The 24,438-nt window shown below is 40.0% G+C and overlaps 1 protein-coding gene across 10 annotated transcripts in view; it reads right to left on the bottom strand.

The window, feature by feature from the left end:
- Positions 1–8: 8 nt before the first annotated feature.
- MFF (mitochondrial fission factor) overlaps positions 9–24,438 on the bottom strand; it is a 35,600-nt gene continuing 11,170 nt past the window's right edge. For 5 of the 10 annotated variants that reach the window (XM_047082967.1, XM_047082964.1, XM_047082965.1 and 2 more), the window contains 6 exons: positions 20,306–20,394; positions 11,682–11,840; positions 8,240–8,272; positions 6,679–6,738; positions 3,334–3,418; positions 9–869 (listed from right to left, as the gene is read on the bottom strand). In XM_047082967.1, coding sequence (XP_046938923.1) covers positions 738–869; positions 3,334–3,418; positions 6,679–6,738; positions 8,240–8,272; positions 11,682–11,840; positions 20,306–20,394 — 558 coding nt within the window. In that variant the 3' untranslated portion in view covers positions 9–737. Of the gene's footprint in view, positions 870–3,333; positions 3,419–6,678; positions 6,739–8,239; positions 8,273–11,681; positions 11,841–16,887; positions 16,963–20,305; positions 20,395–24,438 lie in introns of all 10 variants that reach the window. The other 5 variants (XM_047082972.1, XM_047082968.1, XM_047082966.1 and 2 more) reach the window with 5 other exon arrangements.

Genomic DNA, 24,438 nt, shown 5'->3' on the forward strand with positions numbered 1-24,438 from the left:
GACAACCGTTGCTTTCGTTGACAGTTTATTAAATACACTACATTTGTACCTTATTCTGTGGTTTTTTAAATCATTCACACGGGGCTTAGTAAAAACATACTTTATAGAAAACCATCTGCAAAATTAAAATAAAAATAAGAATGCACATTTTACACATGTATTAGATAAACTGCTGGAAATGTCAGGAATTATTTTAACGAAGGTGACTGTAAAACATGAGGTGCCTTGACTTCATTAAACCTGACACCAGACCATGACTATGGAAGCGCGAACGCTGAAGTGTGGATGCAAAAATGTCTATTGACGGAACTGTTTCACTTAATCGCGTTTGAGAAACAGGACAAAATAAAGGACTAGTCTTCTTTTACAGATACTTTTCTAAATCCACTCACTATGCACTCTCTTTCCCGTTCAGAGAATTAATTGTGCGGACTGATGAGGCAAAAATCATTTCCCTTAAAGAAAAACAAACTAGAGCCTATTTACAAAACATGCAAGGAGAATGTGAAGTGTGCGCGTGTTACTGCAGAACTGCTCGACAGTGACCACAGCGGAGGGAGAGAATGGGCCTTTACTTCCCCAAGTTATCAGCCCTTCCCCCCTCCTTTCTGGAAGAAATACACGGGCAGGGCACGGACTATAAAACGGCATACAATGCAAACACAGAAACAGAGAAGTTTGCAAGTTCTTTATGTTTCCAGCTGTTGAGACAGAATTTTCCAGAGCCGAGGTTACCTCTAGCGGCGAAACCAGAGCCAGCTGTTAAGCAGCCAGAACGCTACAGTAATCGAATACATGACCATTTCTCTCTTCGCGCGCTCTTTGTTCTCCTCTTCTAGAAGTTGTAGACGTCTATTTAGTTTGATTATCTAAGTGAAAAACAAACAACGACAACAAACCAAATAGAAGCTTTAGTGCAAGGAGGAATTAGAGTCTCAGGAAGTAGCAGGACTTGTCAAAAGAATTCTGATAAACACTTGGAGCAAAATGAACCCTATATAGAAAAAATGTCACCCGAGACAGCTTCAATTCCGAGATAATCTCCCTTTCCCTTCTCCAAATTTCTGAGTCAGAAAAGAGTATATTTCCCGTCCTTCCTCGATTAAGTGTGAGGTGAGGAAACCGTTGCACGCTGACAGCTAATTCCGACAGGGGGGACCAAGCACACACCGAGGCAGGTGCAGCACAGCAGGATGAGCTCCTGTCTCTGCTCCTTCTACAAGCTTCTGTCCCTCGGCCTCAGTTGCTCATCTTTAACCTGCGTTAACTGCCTTCCCTGTCCGCTGAGCTCCAGATGGGATCTCGTAACAGCCTATTGTGGTGGGCCCTGTGCTCTGTCACCCGGACCCTTCAAGGGCTTAAAGGCTAGGAATTCTCTCGTTGACAGCACTGCCCTCGGCTACTGATCCCTACCACGGACAGCCCTGGGCTGAATGACTGCCCTGCCCAAGCATATGCTCCCTTCCTGGGGCAGCTGTGTGCGTCCAGTAACTGGTTCACAATGGGGTTCAAGGCCCAGGCCCCCCACTCCACCCGGCCTCAGGCCTCTCGTGAGGCTGGCCATGTGCAGACACTGCAGCCCAACACTCCCCTCGTGCCCCATCCTGCTTCCTCTCCTTCCCCTGCAGGTGGTAACTGCAGGAGCACTCCCGGGGCAGGCTTTCGTGCCAACCTGCAACCCACAATCTGCTTTCTGTGTAGAAACACAATGAGCCCTGTAGAGCACTATGAATGCTCTATGGGATTACTATCATTATGTTAGAGAAGGTGAAGGAAGAGATTTCCACAGAATGTGGAATCCTTAGCATTTTGAGGACCGAGAACTCCAACCTGGAGGGGTGGGGGGGGGGCGGTGGGAATGGGAGTCTACGGACAGTGATGCAGAGATAACCATTTTCACAACCCGGAAAGGTACGTCACTTTCTAATCAGTGCTGAGGAGCCATTTTTCTCTTAGGGCCAGTAAAAAAAACATAAATAAATAAAGTGCTTAGAGTTAATCACCTTTTCCCAACCACTCGCAACAAGAGGGGCTTATTTGGTGCCACAGGATGTTATGTTCTTATACTAAACGATCCATCTTATCGTCAATGAAAAAAACGGGCATTGATCTTGAGTCGTTACGATATTTTTATCTGGGCAGCAGCAACACCAAGGCCGCTTTTTAATATGGAGAGTGGATTACATTTTCTCTCTTGAAGCCGGGCGGCCCACGGGTTCCCCATCCCTGGATGAATGGAGTACAGGCTGGTGGGTTTCCAAATTGGCAACGGACCAAGGGAGCTTCCCCTGCCGCCGGGGTCACAGACGTGAACTCTGTAGAACCTTCTCTCGATGCGGTGCTTGTGCCTGGTCTCGGGAGCTCGGTTTCCCCCCACCTGGCTTTCTACTCCTTGTCACAGGACGTGTGTGACCTGTTTACAGTGACTCGATCTTTGTCTGCTACTAGTTCGGCCTCTAAGCTAAGGATCCAATGGATGTTGTTACAACCCCGAAGCTCCTGCTGTACTCTCAGAAAGCAAGGTTGTTGGTCTGACTGTGAATTCTACGACAAATGCCAGAGAAACTCCCTTTCTTCAGCAGGCGAGGTATAAATAAATATATGTGAGACCTTCTGACACAGCATCCATTTAGTAAATAAACGAGACTCACGATAAAAAAAAGCAGTATTTGTTTCATATTATCGTTATGTTGAATCTTTAAAACGATATTGACTGATTCTAATGCTAAGATATTTAGTTTCTTGATCTTAGAAATACTTTCTTTCATTCACGTCTCCTCTACGCCTATTCGGCACAGACACAATTACAACACTGGCTGCGCCTTCTCCACGTGTGTGTGTGTGATTCTAGAGGCCGTGGGACCGCATATTACAAATGTGCATATGCAACTGCACTTCCAAGGCAGGACTTATTACAGAACACAAGAAATATGTTCATAGAGGCGCTGCGCAAACTGGAAGCAGTGACTTCCAAAGCGGAACTCTCCAACATCGTACCACAGGTTCCCAAGGTGACTTCCACATTTCAAGAAGTCAAACAAGCAGTCTAGTGGCTATGCTGGTTGGCTAAAATGCCGAGAGTCTTTGTCAGTGGCCAGAATTGTACCAATCCATTTTGGTAATACCGTTTTACGCTGATTAAAGTGTGTAAATGGTGGCTTAACATACCTTTAATCAAAATGGAAAAGTCAATTATGGCTTATTAAAAACAGCTTGAGAAATAAAATAATTCATGGGTTCCACAGGAGAGAAAATGATAACATGTTAAAAGTTATCAGTAACATACTATAGGAATATAATTTAGGATTCTCTCTTGTCTAGTACATTAAATACCTGCCGTCTTAATGAAGCCGCATCTACAACAGTCATGTCGTCCGAAGTTCCTTCAATTGTTGCATCTATATGTGACATGCCATGCCTAGCAGATGAGACACAAAAATGCAATTTAATATTACAACAGAACTAAGAGTACCCGGGTAAGTCACATCATGTGCTGGGCAATGCTCAAAGAACTGTTCAGAAGACTGATATTTAACAACAGGAATTACTAAAATATTTTACCATCTGAATTGGTACTAACAAAGGAAAGCAGAGGAAGAAGCAAAAAGTATTTTGAGCAATGATTTAACAGCTGCCACTCTGAAACAGAACAACACATAATTCTTCCACAAACTTCTGTCCGTATGTAGCTCCACAGGAGTCCCTGTCGAGACTCACTGGCCGGGAACACTAACTTTAGCTAAAAAAACATAACATAGATTTTTTTTTTTAAATTTCTCCTCCTCTTCTCATTGCCTCTTACCATTTCTACTCTCTACTTATTTCTAATTACCTGTTCTCTACTGTGTCTCCCACAGAAACAATGATAAAATCACCTGAGGACATCTTGTCACTGCATTCAGATCCAGAATTGGCTCAAAGATTAATCATTAAGGGGCTGTGTATAAAATAATACTGGAAAGCCACAAAGAACCACCCCAGGGAAAGCACATTAAAAAATACTTCTTTTTCGAATACAGTTACTTCTAAACGAGCACTGACTTTTAAATGCCTGGCAATAAACCTCTGAGAAACAAATACACACAAATGCTATGCTTCCCCTTTGCCTGGATTTCCACTTCTTAAGCTTATTTTAATTAACAGCTTAATTGAGATATAATTTGCATACCATACAGTTCAGCTCACATGTTTATATCCTCGCTATTTTAATCCTGTATGGTTATTTCCCTAAAATGGCATAGTAACTTTCCTGAATAAGCAGAATCTAAATCAACTGAATTAAAAAGTCACTCCTTTGTCATCCAGAGAGAGTTGGCACATGGATTACATTATTCTAATCTTTCAAGCAAGTCCCCGTTACAAAAAGGACATAACCACACGAAGGGGTACGAAGAAAATTATAGTTTTCATCCAGGCACGTTCAAGACAAGTCTATTCAGAAAATCCTGTTTCATATGCTGTTGAAAATAATCCAAAAATAGTTTAATAAAGTATGTGGAACAGGATTTATTTTATAATCATTCACTGTGTTCCCAGCCAGGGTCATCATTCTGAACACAGATGATAACCGTACGTGTTGCAGTTTCAATGGCTGACGGTGCGTCCCGACTCTAGAACAATGTCTACGTGTTCCCTTTATCACTAAATGAACTGGCTTTCACATTTCACCACTCCTTTCTTCATCGCAAGAGGAAATATCCTCAAACACTGAGACTAACTGCATCTGAGAAGTAAGTTTCTATGTGAGTAGAACTATGAGTTTATAAATATCTGAGATAATAATTCTTTTGAAGATTCAGACCGAATTATTACATGACTGGAGGAAAAAACACGGGTTGAAGATTCCTTTTCTCTACACTTTATCTCAAAATAAAACTTTTCGGGGCACCTGGGTGGCTCGGTTAAGTATCTGACTTCAGCTCAGGTCATAATCTCACAGTTGGTGGGTTTGAGCCTCGTGTCGGGCTCTGTGCTAACAGCTCACAGCCTGGAGCCTGCTTCAGAGTCTGTGTCTCCCTCTCTCTGCTCCTCCCCTGACTGTACTCTTGTCTCTCTCTCTCTCTAAAATAAAAATAAACATTAAAGAAAATAAAACTTCTATTTCCCTGAGATTGCCTATGAGATATAAACTGGGGGGACAAGGGGGGCGCCTGTGTTGCTCAATTGGTTAGGCGTCCGACCTTGGCTCAGGTCATGATCTCACGGTTCACAAGTTCGAGCCCCATGTTGGGCTCCGTGCTGACAGCTGAGAGCCTGCAGACTGCTTTGGATTGTGTCTCCCTCTCTCTGCCCTTCCCCTGCGCTCGTGCACCCTCTCTCTCTCTCTCTCAAAAATAAACATTAAAAAAAAATTTAAACTGGGGGGAAAAAAAGAAGCAATGGCTTCAAAGGTAAAGGAACCCCAGACTGAACACAGAGAATGAAATATAAGTGATGGGAATTACTCACTTTAAATCCTGAATTAAATAAGGTGTTAAACACCCGTGAAGGAAATCTTCATTTGCAAAGAAATCTAAGGATATGGCAAAAGGCCTTACGTATATAATTCAACTTACAATAGAAAAAAAAAAAACATTAAAATAGCTATATATCAGATATAAAAAGCTGTATTTGTCAGAACCAAAATCTCTGTAAGAAATGTTAAGTCAGCTCACTGCCTGAAAGTTCTTTCAGGGAAAGAGAAAAGGATCACGAACTTCCAGTTCCAACTTCTGGGAAATATACAAAGGTAGTAAACTTACAATGGCCTGAACTGATACCGTGAAAGAAACCGGTGAGCAGAGGAGAGGGTAAGGCACCACTAAGGACACACTCTTCAACTCCTCTAACCTGAATGCAGTATCATTAAGAAACTGATGTTTCCCTCTTCTCCTGCCTAAAAATCAACGTGTCAGATTCCTCTCATCATAGAAATAATGCTGACAGTTTTAAGTCTATTGCCGTGGGTAATACATTTCTGCTTAAAATGAACAAAATTAGCTCTGAAAAAGTTACAGTTAATGGTATCTGCGAATACCAAGCAATTTTCTTTTCCCCAGATGATAGGAAATGGGAATTTTGGCACCTCGGAACCTTAAGCATTCGTATGTGCCAGTCTATCTGTCCTTGTGCATGCCAGGAAGGTATAATTACTGAGGCTAAGCATGTCTGAAGGAATGAAAACAAGAGGGAAAAGCTTAAATCAACAGATGATGAAAACTCTTTGAACTAAATTCCTTTTCTAAACGTTTAACTGTCTAGACTGTCGATGCTGATTTCCCCCAATTTAAGACGATGCCTTATACACACGTTTATCTACACGTGGCGAATGCCACCCCAGGCAATTAACAAGAAAGGAAATGGTAGACAGAACCTCGGGCAACAATTAAAATGATGCACATAAAACAAGATTTAAGACGGCCTGTTTCAGCGTGATCCTCGATAAGCTACCAAAACGGTATTTACATGAAATATCTCAGATGTGCACATGGTACCTTCACCACCAAGCATTTTTCTTCATACTCTGGTTGGCAAACGTCCTGAACGATTAGACTCAGGGTTCTCAGAGAAAAGCCAGGATGTACTCAGAGAGGAAAACTGTGAGCAGTTCAAGCTAGGACACAAAGGCAAGGCTACTACATGCAAAATACAAAGGCAGTCAACTGTTTAGCCTGATAAGTACAAAGTCTCAAAATTTACCTGACGTTGTCATGATGAGGATTAGAAGTGGCGGCAGCAGACCCACCCCGCAACACGGGTCTAAGGCAGGTTTTTGCGGGAGAAGGCACAAGACAGAATCAGGAAACAGAGAAGTGATAAAATAAAAGCAAAAACAAGACAAAAACATGTCAAATAGGATTATATTGTATGTTGTGATACAATATAATATCTGTCAAATACTTTAAAGATCGTTGCAGGACAGGCCCTCCCTTTTGATTTTCATAAATTTAAGGTTTTACCGCAGGTCAAGAACCAAGAGGAAACTCGTGTGACAAGACAGCACCCGCGTAAAACTTTTTTTTCCCTTTGGTGCTTATATTTTAATTTATGAAATTCAAGAGAGAGGACAACTCTGTCTAAAAAGTGTAATTTCCCTTTTCTCGTCGGAAAGAAAAGATCACCCGCAACCCTGGAAGCGTGTCAGGAACTGGTGGGTAGCACCTGCAGGATCACGGCTGCCCGTCTGGTGTCAGCGGCCCAGGTTAAGTCCCATTTCCCACGGCTCCTTCCCTCCCGCCTCACTCGTTGGACTCATGCCTCGTATCCTAGTGTAGCTGCATCTCATTCAAACCTCGGCTCCCAGAAGCAAACCTGCAAGCCTGGGTTCTGGAGCTGAGGCCGTCAGAAGACGTCTAGGGTGTGGCACAGAAGCACAGCCAAACTGCGCGTCTCTTCCGGAGAGACCCCCCAGCAGCGGCACACTGGGCAGCTGGGAATAAAAGACTGCGCTAAACTGGAACACTTTGTGGGGACGGTCACCAGCCTCAGGACATACGCTGGTTCTAGAGGGCAGTGAGTGCTCCACCGAGGTGAGCAGTAACCCTTCCAATACCTTTCACTTTTAAAAATTGGAAGACAAAAACTCCCTGTGGTTTCTGGTCAATTGCCCAAAAAGCAATCAGCAGTAACTGGCGACCAGAGAAAGGAGGCTGAGCTACAGGGGCCATAGAAGGATTTTAAGAATTATTACATTGTATTTCAAGTGTCTCATTTGCATTGAAGTATCAAGGCAATGCTTAATTATAGTCAACGTTTAATATCAAATGAACTAGTTTTTTTCCTAAGTTGGTACAGCTGTTAAAACTTTGGCTACAATACGAATCACTATTTCCTCCCAAGTTAATTTATATAAGACAATTTTCATGTTTAGCTTGTACGTTTCATGGAGGCACAACTGGTGCTTAAAAAATTTCGGGAGCCTACAGGATAAGGAATTCTGAGGCTGTGGGGGAGACATTAGACTTCTATTGTGCTGGCTAAAGAACAGTGAGAAAGCACATAAGCCTGAAACAGGTTTTAAATCATCCCGTTCTGCTCCTACAATTAATTACTCTGTGGCATTAGGAAAACTTGCTTCACTGCAATCTTATAGCACGCTCGTCTGAGAATGCTTAAGTAAATGAAGCCGCTGCTGGGTGCTACTTAAAGCTTTTATTAAAGAATTCACGCTAATATGTTCAATATGGATCTGCCATAGTCAACATATGCCACCACAGAGATTTCCCTCCTATAATGCAGAGCCAGAAAATAGTACAGTTACCTTTCACAACGTATTTCATTTTGTCTTCTCACACTGGCAATTGACACATATAATATAAAAGTAAATTAGACAGGTATTTGGCAAAGTTAGAAACTTCATTCAAGTACCAGTTTCTACCATAAGTATGATTTAATACATTAAAAGAAATCTTTTCTAAGTCCGGTAATATGTTCAACAATAATAATTTTGTAACTAAAGAGGCAAAAGGGAAGGAGAGCCACGGCTCTCCAAGTTCTAGCATTAACTTGTATATTGACATTTTTGAGTAAATAAATGGTCTGACTTAATAAAATATGTGTTTCTTTAGTAAAAAAATAAAAAAGGAAACTGCTACAGTAAATAAACAGTAACATTTATATGCATACTTGCAAAAATACAAACACAAATTAAAACGCGATGGTTTCATATTCTATTCACTCAAAGCCAATATAATCTGCTCACGAAAAACTATATAAAAAAAAAATCAAGCCCCTTCTAAAAATAAAACTTAAGCATGCTAAGCATGACTAATCTGTTGATATTTAAATAATGTTCTTAACATGGGAATTAAGTTTCTTTTTTTAAATGTGAATATTTTGCATTGGAGAATGAAACACGGAGGTCTGGCAGATGTCAAGAGACACAAGTGTTTCCTGACCAGCCAAGGACTAAATCACAGCAACATTTTAAATTCAAAGAACACACCTATCTGAGGTGTTTGGGTACATTTCTGATTCCTCAATTTTCCAAATGCACAGCACTGACCCACGTGTATCAAGGATTTGATTTTGTCTTCATGTTGAGCTTGGTTTTAAATCAAGTAAGTTCTCATCAGATGAGAAAACAAAAATATAGTACATAAACTTTCCCACAGTGTTCCTTAAATTGTTAAACTGAAAATTGTTCTTCCATGAAGTAACTGTGAACCTGCATTTTTTAATGATAATAAGGCAGACAGGAAGTTCCTTTTTTTCTTTCTTTCTGCTGATTAGTTCTAGCTTAATGTAACTGTACCTAAGGTAAAGGCATAAGACCAAAGATAGGATATCACATGAGCATAACCACCAAAGAGTAATAAAATAGAAAGGAAAAAATGATGTACACAGCAAGGAACATAAAAGCACTTAAAACTTTATAAGCAGTATTATTGTAATAATCATGCAGGTAGAACATTATCCAAATTTCACATTCCTACTTCTTGTATCTGCAAAGTCATGCCAGACAGTTCTCTTGTAGAAATAAAAAATGATTTTGTACTTACAATTCTGATTAAATCTTGTTCAACATTTAGATCATAAGAGATTGAAATGTAATTTAAAAAAAAAGGCAAGAAAAAAAAAAAAAACCCTTTGAATAATGGAAGCATCCAATAAGACTAATAAGAATCTAACCCTCCAGGCTCCAAGGTAACATAACTAATGGTATGTATCCAGGAGCAAAAAATTATTAATACAATTACTTTATGAATTTTTAAAATCTCATTTAAGTAAGATAATTCCTTTCCAGAAAAAAATGGATTTTAAAGCTATCAATTTATGATAATTAAAAAATTAATAACTAAAAACTTCACTTAGGGCTCAATACAGTTTTTTGTAATAAAAGAATACAAACTAAATTCTACATTAGTAAGATTTCTGATTTTCTATTTTTGAAGTTGAGGCAAAATTCTTTTCCATTAATGGGCAAGGACTGCTTTGTGAAGTCACAATTATTTAATCTATATAGAATTTATAAATATCTTCCTCACTCAGCTATTTTCACTGTTAATAGCATTTGGTATGATATAATTCGACCTAATAATCTGGTCTCTTCTAAGGACCTACTGTAATTAAAAAGTGAAAGACGACACCTGGTGAAGAAGAAATCTACTTTAAGGAGGGAGGAGAAAAGAGGCCTTTGGGAATATCAGTTCTTAAATGCCAGGTACTTTATATTCAATGCCTTTTGAAGGACTTACCAGGGTCCTAAATAAAGAATTTGAGGCCATTATTACCTAGATCTTAAATAAAGATGGTGGTGGGAATCTAGAAAACTAGATTATAGGTAATACTATTATAAACTAGGTAATACTATTATTGCCTGGTTTTTTTTTTTTTTTTTTTTTAACGGATGAAGAAAACGAGGCCCAGAGAAGCTAAACAACTTGCCCAAGGTCATTGTGCAGCTAGCTATTCAGTGGGGTGGGTCAACACTGAATCTGGCTGGCCCCTGATTCCATGCTGCTTCTTACAGGCTCCAAATATTCTGAGGCAGTTCTAAACCTTTGGGAAGAGGGATGTATGTGTATATGCAAACACACACACACACATATACATGAATATACATGTATGTATCATTTTCCCCTGCTATGAGCTTCCTCTTTTAAGCTCTTTCTGGTGCGGCTTTAAGTCGCTGGGCCCAAATGTATACCACTACATTAACGCGGGGCAGGCTTAGAAACACCAGTCGATGGTATGGACAAGTGCTCACGAAGTACAGTAAAATCTCTGAGACTTGCATGATGATCAAAAGCATTCAACAAGAAAGTCTGTTAGGACTGAGCCATAAGACATGTCAGTTCCTAAGGTAAGAAACAAGGTTTACTGGCAGGGCCAGCTTAACTTATGGGGGAATTCTTCAAAAGTTCACAGTCTACTAAACTGTCCATGAAAATTCAAATGGTGACGCACAGAGTCACTAGATAAAATGTTTGGAGTTGAAATGAAACGGACTCTGCCTTTCCCACACTATGCCAAAAAGCTCCCCCAATTTTATCTTTTAAAAAATACTATGCAGTAAAGAAGCAAGGGCACAAAATATCTGAAATAACAGCAAGGAAAAATCAAGCCCAAGTGTACTACTGACGATTTTACTGGGAGATGTCCAAAAGTGAGACACCTTATCAATCCTGAAAAATATCAGTATTATCAGAAAGACAACAGCATTTCGGGTTTTCAGTACAGGCCCAGAAATCCCTAGCTAGAAGGAAAGTAAACAAGTGTCCTAGCACCTACACTGATATTGTTTTGTCAGTTTGGCTTCGGTAGCCCAACCATCTTAGTATCGCAACGATGAAACCAAAAGACTCACTAAAGAAAATCAGTATGCTTCAGTCCAACAGCCTACACTCCATCCGACAGTATGCCTCAGCATATTCCAGTGGAGTCAAGTACTTAGGTCAACAGAGCCTTGGGGGGAAAAAATCATTATACCTCCCGTTTCTAGTTACTAACTGAATACTCTCCCTGACTAAAGAGAAGCTAATAGCATCTTGTGAAATGTGAATTTTGGACAATAATTTCGATTTAAAAGAAAGCAAAGCAGGTTGTTTTAAGCCACTGCATCTTAGGAAGAGACGAAGGTGCAAACACAAAAGGAAGACACCACAGTCCACTAACAAGGAGCCAAACCAAAAAAAAAAAAAAAAGCAAAAAAAAAAAAAAAAAAGCAACACATCCAGCGAGAGTCACTGATGGCCAGTCACCTGCGATTTTCATCCAGCACATCCAAGATCTGCTGGTAAGCCCTACGAGTGGAAGACTGGATAAGCGACAAAATGCCTCGAGCGGAGGGAAGATTAGCTCCACCTTCAGGTAATGTTTGGGGAAGACAGGCCCGGACCTGTTGGGGCGCCGGTGTCACACTGTTTCCGGGAGCACAGCAAGCGAAGAGAAAAACACGCAAGTCAGACTCTTATGAAACTTCAGCGGAGCAGTTTCCCCAAACACTTTGTCCTTTAAAAAATTACCTTCGTTGTCTTGCCCCTTTTCCCACCCTTCCCTCTCCCCCAGGAAAACAGTCAAAGCAAGCAAGTTCATCAACGTATTAAATTGTTTTAAAAAAAAACAGCTACAATGCAACGCCCGTGACCGTGCAGCCTTACACATCAAATTGAACAAACTGAATACGAGAGGCAACTTTGCAGCGGGAAGAGAACCATAGTGAGCAGTGTGTTCAACGCCGAGCTCCGGAGAAGCGGCATTCTTTAGTCGCCGTGTGTCTTCCTATCCAGCAAGTCACACATCTAGCAACCAGCACTGCCCTGTGACTTACGGGTGGTGAGGAGATTAGGACAGAGAGTTCTGGGACACAGGTGTAAGGGTTCAAACACATGAATCACGAGTGATCCCACGAAAACGCCATTTCCAATCTTTCACAGAGACAATGAAGCGAGCTGAGGGTATGATGCGTAAATTTCAACCGAATTCAAGTTTCAGAAGGTTGCGACAAAAGCATTTTGATAGCTTCATTATATTAAAGCACATGTTCTCTAGCTAAATGACTGAAACATAAAACCACTCCTGATTCTGTGCAGAGAGTGAACAGAGAGGCAAGACAGTTCTTAGATTACCCAGATGGATGTTAAGGCAGCATTTCTGGGCTTCCGGGTGACAGTAACCTTAATCACTCTTTCAGGTGTAAACTGAGAGTCACAATTTCTTTGGCTCCACTGCCAAGGCTTCTTAAAAGCTGAACATATTTGAATGAAACAATTTTATCATTTGAACATCCACTCTTGAGCTTGGTGTATTTTCGGAGAGCTGTTTGATGTCAGCTGTGTGAGGTATTTAAGTGATACCAGGACTTGCTTGGCATCTGGTTTGTTACATGAAGAGGCTTTGTTGCAACAGGACTGTGACCCTGGGATGTGGGCTCAAAACTTTTTCTCAATGTCAGGGCAAAACTACCTTGGGTTAAACCTCACTCTTGTGTATTTCACCCAAAAGAATGAAAGGTGGAGCAGTGAACAGCTGAAAAGAGAAAAATCTTTTATTTTGATTTATGTAAACTTCTCTAACTTAACATGCATTTTGTTTGGAAATCACAACATAAGTGGGATAACTGTTGAAAGGACTAACATGTGATATTATACCCAGAGTCCCTAGAACATTAAAAACAGGGGTGCCTGGGTGGTTCCGTCAGTTAAGCATCTGACTCTTGATCTTGGCTCAGGTCATGATCTCACAGGTTCGGGAGTCTGAGGCCCACATCAGGCTCTGTGCTGGCAGCGTGAGCCTGCTTGGGATTCCCTTCCTCTCTCCCTCTCCCCCCACCCCCCAACCCCCCTCCAGCCCTGCTTGTTCCCTTTCTTTCAAAATAAATAAACTTAAAAAAAAGAAAATCCACAATTTTGTGAATAACTGTGAATGTCTTAGTGACCCAAAGCAAGAAGTATTATAAATATGAAAACCCTGTTTTCCAGACTACTTAGAAGAGAAAGATCTAAGCCATATCTACGCATATTGAGAAATTAATTTATCAGGGCTGATTCCCTACAGGAATTTGGCCTAATGCTGCCAAGATAAGAGCAAATTTTCAGGTACAGGCTCATGGATGATTACCCTAAACATCTGTCCAGATATTCTGGAATATACATAAGCCAACTTACCAACCGACCCATGGTACTTGGCAAAACCCATACTGAGCATCCAAGAAGAATAAAAAAAAAAAAAAAAAAATCAGTGTTATCTGGGATACAAAGTCTAGGTACTAGCCTTGTACTCAGAGTTCTTTAGGGAGCAGAGGGAAAATCTCAAGTTCTTGCTCTCTGTGAGAGAGCAGACTGAATTCATGTCAGAAAAATGTCACCAGAGGCAGGAATGAAAATGTACTAGTTATGCATTACTGTAAACAAACAATCCAACTTATACTCTTCCTGACACAGCTCCAACAAACCTGGCTAAATTTACTTAGGAAAACTGTAAAAGACTAATCAGTACAGTATTTTGATGTAATTAAAATTTTTATCTTAGCATTTTGGGGCTTAAATCAAACACTTTGAGTATCATTCCGTATTAGTAAATAAATCAGCTACACACTAATGTGTTAAAATCTCGAACAATCACCATTTAGAATTATAATCCTAGAGCAATAATGGTAATAAACTAAATCCAAATCCAGGACAGAAGTATGATGGATTTTTTGGTCCACTAAAAATTAAAGAAGGGTTACTTCCTCTGAGAGAAAAGATTTTGTCAAGAACAGTAGGTATGTTTGTTTAGTGCCCCAGGCAGTTAAGCATCTACTCGATTGTGGCTCCGGTCACGATCTCATGATTCCTGGGATCAAGCCCTGCATTGGGCTTTGTGCAGACACCGCAGAGCCTGCTTGGGATTCTCTCTCTGCCCCCAACCCCGTTTGCACGCACATGTGCACATGCTCTCTCTCAAAATAAGTAAATAATGACAATATTTTAAAAATTTAATGAAAAAGTCCATAAGATCTCTAAGATTCTATGCATGATCATGTGAAAATTGGAATATGATAAAAAATGAAAAAAAACTTACATGATCCTTAATTGTACCTTAAGAAAAAATATTTTATGTAGAAAAAGATGAAATTAAGCCTTTATCAATACTAGTAAAGATGTTTATTTTATCAAAGACCAACATCAAAAGCATATTTGGACTTTTGGCGGTTTCTCAAAAGTTTTAAAGATTAGTAAGAAATTTAACTTTTCAGTATTTATATGGTAATCCTTCGCATAAACACCAAAAACAGAACAGAAACTATTTTTAAAACTGTTGAACACTTTGGGCAGTATATGTATAGATGCAATGCCCTTGATTGTTAACTTTTATTTCCATCTATAGTTGCACCAAACGATTAAATCACAAATGACCAAAGTTACCCTAATTAGAAGCAATGGATACTTCAGCCATTTTTCTTTTTTAAAGATTCAAGCAGCCTTGCAAAGCAAGCCTTCAAAGCAGCCTTTGGTTTTGGTTTACAAACAGACAAATTCAAGAACAGGAAAGAGTAAGCCCATTTTAGCAATCAGCCTGATGCTGGCTAGAATGTCCACCAGTGGCATCAGCTGTGGACGGAAACGGTGCTTTTAGGATTTTCATCTCTGTCCACTCATCCACCCAAACAAGGTGTAGTGACTTTTTGTTTTGACAAGGGAACTACTGTGAAAAGCAAAAAAGTCAACATACTGCCAAGGCACTGGGATTATTTAAGCAAATGTTATCTGATTAGTAACCTAATAAAATTGCACTTTGATAATAAATTGATTCCTACTAATGTTATAAAACGGCAAAGCCTCAACTTCTTCTTTTGTAAAAGATTAGGAAATTCTGAGGACAGCTCTGATATTTACCATATAATTTCACCAGGAATAGCTCTTCCTGATGCCTATATGAAATCCTACTGCATGAATGGGAAGTAAACAACACTAGCCAATGTCAGAACCAAAATTTTAACGAAAATTTACTTGTCATTATTAAGAGGTAAGTCCAAAGTCAAGTACCTCTTTCCCATGGATTTTCACAGGAATAATGTTTCTCAAACTGTGAGGGTAACATCTTTGGTGAGGCTCCAACCTCTTCCAGAAGACAGTAAAAGGTAAAATTGTGAAAAGAGTGAGAAAAAAATGTTCATGGAAACACAAATTTTGTACCCTTTCTCTTGAAATTTTAAATAGAAAACATTAACTTGTTGCCACTGTCTAAGGCAATTTACTGGTCCCAAGAAGCACAATAAAAGAACCAGAAGAAGAAAAACATTGCTGGTTGCCAGAGTGATTTCTGTTGCTTAAGAACCGCATCAGCTGCTGAGTTCCTGTACTATGCACTAAAATATCCCCACAACAGGCCAGTCACTCCTGCACCTTCTTTTAGCAGAAAGAGTAGGTTTAAATGATCTCAAAACATTCTTCCAAGCATAATTTTAATCTATGGAATTAAGAAAAACAAAAACAAAAACAAAAACCTAAATGACAAACCACTCTTAGACTCCTCCTTCTGGATCAAAATAAGAAAGCAAGAAAAGATGGGTGCTAAAACTGAAAAAAGGTTGGGATCACTGAAGCTGGTTAAGTTGACTCTGTACAGAACTAATATGCCCACCAAAAAGCAAGGTAAAAAAAATAAAAAATGATGCTTGGTCCTTATGTGCAAATTATTCCATTTTATTTTCACTATTACACTCCAAATCATACCTAACTTCCTTAATTGGTCTAGTTTTTTTTTTTTTCCTTAACAAAATGTGTAAAGGATAGTTTGAGAAATCCCAACACCAAGGAACTGAGAAGCCCAAACAGTACGAGCATTAGGGTATTATATGATAATTACTTGGCGAAATATTAGTACAACATAAGCCTGCAAAATTAAAACAACTCCTAGCTGTGAAAAGCAGAGCAGGGAAATTCTTACGTGTACTCCGGTGCAGAAATCGGTGCCTGGAACCTTGACATTTTATTTCTTGGGGCAGAATATGATCTGTGCCACCTTAAATAATAATTACGCTTCTTTTACATATTCGGCTTTCATAACACAAAGAAAAAGTGAGATACAAGTCTACTGGTCAGAATTCACTTTTGTGTCAATAGCTGACAATAATCGATTCTACTGTCTCTGGAAAGCGATTAAGAAAACGAAGGCCAGTGTTTCAAGGTAAATAAAATAAAAAATGATGCTTGGTCCTTATGTGCAAATTATTCCATTTTATTTTCACTATTACACTCCAAATCATACCTAACTTCCTTAATTGGTCTAGTTTTTTTTTTTTCCTTAACAAAATGTGTAAAGGATAGTTTGAGAAATCCCAACACCAAGGAACTGAGAAGCCCAAACAGTACGAGCATTAGGGTATTATATGATAATTACTTGGCGAAATATTAGTACAACATAAGCCTGCAAAATTAAAACAACTCCTAGCTGTGAAAAGCAGAGCAGAGAAATTCTTACGTGTACTCCGGTGCAGAAATCGGTGCCTGGAACCTTGACATTTTATTTCTTGGGGCAGAATATGATCTGTGCCACCTTAAATAATAATTATGCTTCTTTTACATATTCGGCTTTCATAACACAAAGAAAAAGTGAGATACAAGTCTACTGGTCAGAATTCACTTTTGTGTCAATAGCTGACAATAGTCGATTCTACTGTCTCTGGAAAGCGATTAAGAAAACGAAGGCCAGTGTTTCTGCTCCCATGTCTAAATGCACTTTTACTCTTAAAGCCAAGGAATAAACTAAAGTGGAGGCAGGCAAAGGTTCACGGACCATGACACATAATTAATTGTACATTACAAAGAAGAGACCAAAATAGGTGAAGATACCAAGAATTTAATAATTACTTTAGTGGAAGTAAAATATTGCTGTTTTATAATAAATTAACAATTTCGTCCTTACTGCGTCACTAACACCAAATATATGATAGTGCTCATTGTATAAAATTCCTAATGTTAATTAAATGTAGATTCTTAAAGATGAATTCAACTACAAATTTTTGAAATTAATAATGGAAGGGGAAGAAAAAGCCAGGTTACATTATTAACAAAAAGATGCTTAAGTAGGGGTGCCTGGGTGACTCAGTTGGTGAAGCATCTGACTCCTGACTGCAGTTCAGGTCATGATCTAATGGTTCATGAGATCGAGCCTTGCATGGGGCTCTGTGCTGACAGCACGGAGCATGCTTGGGGTTCTCTCTCTTTCTCTCTCTCTCTCTCTCTCTCTCTCAAAATAAATAAATATATATTTTTTAAAAAGATTCTCTTTAAGAGAAATGCTTAAGTATCTTACCATAATATGGTAATATACATAATTACCATACAAAAAAGTATCGTTATGTAATCTAAGAATTTCACTATGAAAATGCAGAGTTAAATATTCATTCTATCTTTACTACCAAACATTAAAACATTTTTTGTTTTATTAAACATCTAGAAAGCGCCATTAAGGCGACTTAAATACACAAGCAAGGATTAGTTGACTCTGCTAATCTTCTCTGCTATGAGGAACTTAGGTAACTGCAAAAATTCCTACGAACGAATTATCTACTCTAATAGTAGCCTCGTTAGGCTGGTTTTCATACATAATACAACTGTTTCCTTTCTCTTCAACCAAACTCAGCTACCAATAATTACACATTTTGTGGAAAAAAAGAAAAAAATAATGCTATACTAAAATAGACCTGTTTTTATCTAATATGAAATTTCAAAGTAATTAAAGACCTGAGAGCCTGGGTGGCTCAGTCGGTTAAGTGTCCTACTTCAGGTCAGGTCATGATCTTGGGGTTCACGAGTTCGAGCCCCGCGTCAGTCTCTGTGCTGACAGCTCAGAGCCTGGAGCCGGCTTCAGATTCTGTGTGTGTGTGTGTGTCTCTCTCTCTGTCCCTCCCCCGTTTGTGCTCTCTCTTTCTCAAAAATAAATAAATATTAAAAAAAAAATTCTTAAAAAAAAAAAGACCTAAATAATCAGCCACATCTTATATGAAGATAAGTGGCTTCTATGAAGAACGGAAAAGTTGATGAGAAACCTTTGCTGCCTTGAAAAAGATTACAAGTAGAAAATAACAAAAGCCCTTGATCATTCTGACAGGTGCCAAATCTCAAGAAGCCATCTTAGCCATAAACTATGTCGTCTTTTTTATCATTTGGGTAATATACTGGGAGATGTACTAGGAAAATGGATTTCACGGACCGGCTGCCATCACTGCCAGCCAGGCATCTCCAGGAAAACATGTAATTACCATAAAAATTTTTATATTAATGGTTGAACTTGTCAGGTAAGTATTTTCGGAGGGAGATATATATTCATTTTAACCTACCGTCTACTTACATAACCCTCCAGAGTAACATAGCTACTTAAGGGCACATTTCAAGATTCCCCACGAAACGAAAGCACGTCTAGTTCTCCTCCACGCCTAACACTAAAGAAGAAAGTTCCTACCCTATCAAAGCCCCTTCGGCATCTCTGTATTCTTCAGTCAGCGCCAAACTAGCACTTGATGTGGTCTGACACCAGTGGATATTGTGCTGTGCTCCAGTTCACAGTACTGAGCACTCCAGTACGGTACTGAGCTCTAGTGCTCTTAAATATACGTTTAAGTGCTTTGCTTTTGTCCAGATTGGCAAGCTCCGAGAGAGACGCCCCATCTCCTGATCCTGTTGCAGTTCCCGGAGAGGCTAACATGATGCCTGGCATCAGATGTGGTTCGTGAACAAGGAGTTCATGAAAACTGACTGAAAATGTAAAGAAGAAGATACCTTAATTTACACAAGCAACCTAAATCATCTATTTAAAAATGCCACAATCACCAATGGATGTGAGACTTAAAATTCTGACCAGATTTTAAGGGAATATTGTATGTGTAAAAACCCACTAATTTTAATGAAACAACAACAACAAAAAACCATGTGCCTGATCTAAAACATCTCATAGTGGGGTAGCTTTGATCAGAAGACAGTAACATAACCAAATGTGAAAGACAAGTTTACATGGCCTTTGAAACAACAGACTCGTATTTTTGGAAAATGAAATGGATCTAACAATTCGATGACTCAGTAGGCAGAGAGCTAAACAATAATCCTGGGAAGTAAAGCAATTCGCTTGCCTGTGTTTACACTGGTTACCATGGCTCAGTAGAAGCAGAATGGGGCGCCTGGGGGGCTCAGTCGGTTGGGCGTCTGACTTGGGCTCAGGTCATGATCTCACGGCTGGTGAGTTCGAGCCCCGTGTCAGGCTCTGTGCTCCCCGCTCAGAGCCTGGAGCCTGCTTCTGATTCTGTCTCCCTCTCTCCCTGCCCCTCCCCCACTCATGCTCTGTCTCTCTCTCAAAAATAAACAAACATTAAAAAAATTTTTTTCAGTAGCCCAGCTGGAAGGGCTAGTTCACAATCTTATGACCAACGGAGTAACTTGAAAACAAAGACATTTGCTTCAAGTGTTTCCTTTTGTTTTTTTTGTTCCGATCTACACCCTAGGTAAACATTCCCGAAGGCTGCACAGAACTGAGCGCTAACATTTATCAACTTTTCCTAAGTATACTTTATAGGCAATTCCCAAAATAAGTAAATCAGACTTTTAGAATTCTGTCATATGTGTAGAAGTGGAGAATGCTACTGGAAAACTCCCATGACGTATTTTAAGGCTCTAAAAATAACTGCAAAAAATGGAAAACTGATGTAAATGTCAAACAGATTTCAAACACGTAAAAGCAAATTATTTACTTTTTTCTCAGGTTCTTAGGCACAAAATGCACACTTCTTCCTCTTTAAAAAACTATTTGAGAGTTAAGAAAAAAAGAAGTAACTTATGTAGAAAATGACAGGACACTGGATGTTGAAAACTTATGCAGGAGACACGCTTCCCCGTGTTGTACTCACATTGAGTCAGCTCTGAGCAGCTGTCCGTTTGGGCGAACGGCATTCTCACTCATGGAGCGCTCTCTTTTTAGCCTGCCAACTGCACGGATCTGTTCAGTTCGGCACAAACATGGGGAAAGGAACAGAAAAGACTGTCAGGAGCCTAGCAGAGCTACTTACCATCCAAAGAACCTCAGTCCAAGGCTATTCACAAAACTTACAATTTACAAAGAACACAGAACCAAGCATTGTTGCTAAACAGGAGTATTGAAAACAGGTTAAAAAAAAAAAAAAACCCTACTTATTATCATGCGGATAAACTTAGGAATGCTTATTTACCTCATGAAAAGGTACTTCTGGTTTCTATTTAGGTATCCACATTACTTGGTAACATTATATGTCCATTTATTATAATTTAAATAATACACTTCCATTAATTAAGAACACTTTACAACAGTTTTTAAAGGCACGTATTTTATAGGAAATGGGATGTACCTGTGTTACAAACAAATGTTCCAGGCTTCTGGGGCTAAAACAAATTCAGATTTGGTTGGATATGTAAAAACTAGACTAAAAAAAAGCTAATACTAGCTTAAAGGTTCTGGCATTCCAGAGACCTCCACAGTCTCCCACCCCACACACTCTTCTGACAAAATGTATCACTGACCTTTTCCATTAAGGGGTAGGATTTATGTTCCCTTCCTTTAAATTGGGTGGGCTGGAGACTGCTCTAGAGATGATGCAATGTGGCTTCTGAGACTAGGTCATAAACAATAAGGCTTCTGACTTTCTGCTCTAGGCTGTTCAAGTTTGGAACCATGGCACCATGACGTGAAGGTGTCCAGGAGTCCCACAGAGAGGCCGTGGGTAGGTGCACCAGTCAGTGACCTTGGCTGGGCTGAGTCCCAGACAACAGGCTGTATGGACAGACGTGTGAGTAAGCCGGCAGAGGGCTGTAGACTCCAGCTGTGGAGTCGTCCCTAGCTTTGAGACTTCCTCGCTTAGACCCAGATATGGTAAAACAGAAACAAGCTCTCCCCACGATGCCTGCTGCACCTTCTTAACGCACAGAACCTGTGAGCAAAATGAAATTTTTGTTTTGTTTTAAGTCAGGGTGGTTTATTACACAGCAATAGAACAATGGTAATCACTAACTTTCCTGTTTGTTTAGGATCTTTTTTTTTTTTAACTAGAAACAGCTATGGCAACTTCATGGTTTATTTTATTTATTTATTTTTTTAAATTTTTTTTTTTAATGTTTATTTATTTTTTGAGACAGAGAGAGACAGAGCATGAAGGGGGGAGGGGCAGAGAGAGAGGGAGACACAGAATCGGAAACAGGCTCCAGGCTCTGAGCCATCAGCCCAGAGCCTGACGCGGGGCTCGAACTCACGGACCGCGAGATCGTGACCTGAGCTGAAGTCGGCCGCTTAACCGACTGCGCCACCCAGGCGCCCCTACAACTTCATGGTTTAAAAAAAAAAAAGTAAACTTTACGGTAAAGGACAATTGGTATGTGAAGCAATGGACTTGAAAGTTAAGATTTTAAAAAATACAAATCAGTATCTAGTGATGCTTGTCAAAAAATCTTGGGAGTAGATAATCAGGTTACAAGCACCTTCAATGGAGAATAAATCCTCATTTCATGCCAACAAAACTGAAAACCACAATACACAGTGTATAATTTCAGAGAATGGTTTAGATCTGGTTTATTGTTATGAACCATCGACCCACTCAAACAAAGGAAAAAAAAAAACACTTCTAACAACAGAAAAGGGGTCAGGGTGGAGCCTACTGGAAGAAAGTTGAACCAAAAATAAGTATTATGTTATTTTTAAAATATATTTTTAAGATGTTTATTCATTTTTGACAGAGAGGGAGAGAGAGGGAGAGGAAATGCGAGCAGGGGAGAAGCAGAGAGAGAGGGGGACAGAGGATCCAAAGCGGGCTTCAAGCCGTCAGCATAGAGCCTGATGCGGGGCTCGAACTCCTGAACAGCAAGATCATGACCTGAGTCATGAGGAAGTCGGATCCTCAACAACTGAGCCACCCAGGGGCCCTGAAAAATGAGAACTGCTTTAGAGCTACATATCATATACACACATGGTACACCTCTGTCTCCCTCCCACACACACCCCCACAACCAAGTACACTAAGCACACTTCATTCACAGAGAGCAGCACCAGGTTGATTGGCGAGGATCCCACTGAAACCTGCCTTCCTGCCCCTGGCACAGTTGCACCTGCCTTCCCTAGAGAACAGCCCTTCCAGGTTACAGTGATCAAGGTGAATTTCCTACAAAATCAGAACCATTCCTGCTGCTGTGCTATAAGAACTAAGATTAAGCAGGACAGGAAACGACAGAAGACAAACATTATGTCTATAATTTCAACACAGCCTGGAAACGAGAAGATCCTAAGTCTGTTATTTTCACCATTTGAAATATGATTTAAATATAACTTCACAGGAACCCTAAGCTTGATATTACTGCCATATCGGGAAGAAAAGCAACTTCTCACAAAAGCATGTATCTGTTATGCCTTCGGATGTGACCAAATTGTATGCTGTAACTTTAACCAAAGTGCGTAGACACTGCCTGAGGTGATAAGGAACACTATCTTTGAACAATTTCCACATTTAGTTCAGTCATGGCGGTTGTTTCTTCAATCTAAGGCTTTTATTTTTAAAACTTAGGGTTTTTTTCCCCCAGCTTTATTGAGATCTAGTTGACAACTCAGGGCTCTTAAACCTCATTCAGAACCAACCAGCACGGATTACCCATTTAAAAACTTGTATTCACTCCTGGAGCTGAAAAGTAGTTTCCTAGCTTCAGGTAACTTCCTGGAGAGGTTAGGTCATAGGATCTTCTGTGCCTGGTAGTAAGGCTTCAAATTCCCTCTAATGTGCTTATAAATTCTGAACAAATGAATAAATGTCCTCTAGGCCTTTGTTTGCTGGTTCTTTTAGTCCATTTAGAGCTGACTGCCCTTTTAAGAACCTGCTCAGAGGCCTTAGTATTTTCCCTGGTACTGATCTCTGTTTTAAAATAACAGCTCAGAGACATGAATCTGTGAATTGTCACGGGATTTTTACTGGAAGAGGTGAAAATACTTCGTAAGATGGGCTGAACATCCCTCCCTCCCAAACATGTTCACTGTGCAAAATGTAAAATAACGAGGTTTGGAGAGAAGAGCTGAGATGGCGACTGAAGGTCATGGGAGGGAACATGGAACACGTGTCCACAGTGAACAGAGCAGGCCTGGGCTAAGAGGGCCAAGAACAGTGGCCACACAAAGGATCTGAGTGCACATCTCTGAACTGTCCACGGATGAATATGTATACGTATATACAATTAGGTTATTCTCACTTTTTCCCTCTTCTCTCCCTTTTGCTCCATTCTGCTCAGACCCAGGCCTCTTTCCACAGGAGGGCAAAGAAAAGGAAGCTAAGCAAACCGTCACTGAATGGTGATCAGTCCCACATTCAACAGCTTCCGAGCTAATACAGGACCCTTTTAAGTATTCACTGAGCGCCTAGGAGTCCTTCTCCATTTGTTTTAGGATGCGCCATTTGACTGGGTTACTCAGTACACTTCAGGTCAACTATGTTCTTTCACTTCCCAGCCTCAAGGTTGTCCTATCAGTTGAACTGGACCATCAGGTAGCACTGACAGCCACCTGCGATTTTAACAGACCTAGGACTTTTGTGTTAACCCTCATGAAAGCTTCTTGGGCGGATGCTTTCCAAGTGTAATCCTGGATGAGGTTTGTTCTGGCTGGATGTGCCTTTCCTAGTCCCTGAGCTCCAGCTGTACACGTTGTATGTGGCTGCTATCAAATGCGGCATCCTGCGGATGCCATCTGATGATGGCTTGGACGTAGTTCCTTTTCTGAAAACATTCATTGTCTTCGTTCTTCTTTTCTAAGACCAGGTCAGAGTTTATATAGGCCAACTGATTTTCCCCTCACAGGGCTTCTCTGACTCTTGACATTTCTTGGGTATGTTGGGGTTTAGTGCTTTTGCAAAGATTTACTGCAAAAATGGATGGCATTCTTCTACTTGTCTTTCTGGAAGTAGGAGTTGCCAATTCAGGCAAAAACTCTTACTACCTGTCATTAGTCCAATCTGTTTTCTCTTTCTACTTCAATGGCCTT

Source organism: Lynx rufus, unplaced genomic scaffold, assembly GCF_022079265.1.
Source record: "Lynx rufus isolate CCGP_SWC_20201006 ecotype Redwood Valley unplaced genomic scaffold, mLynRuf1.p SCAF_2, whole genome shotgun sequence".
Lineage (NCBI taxonomy): Eukaryota > Metazoa > Chordata > Mammalia > Carnivora > Felidae > Lynx > Lynx rufus.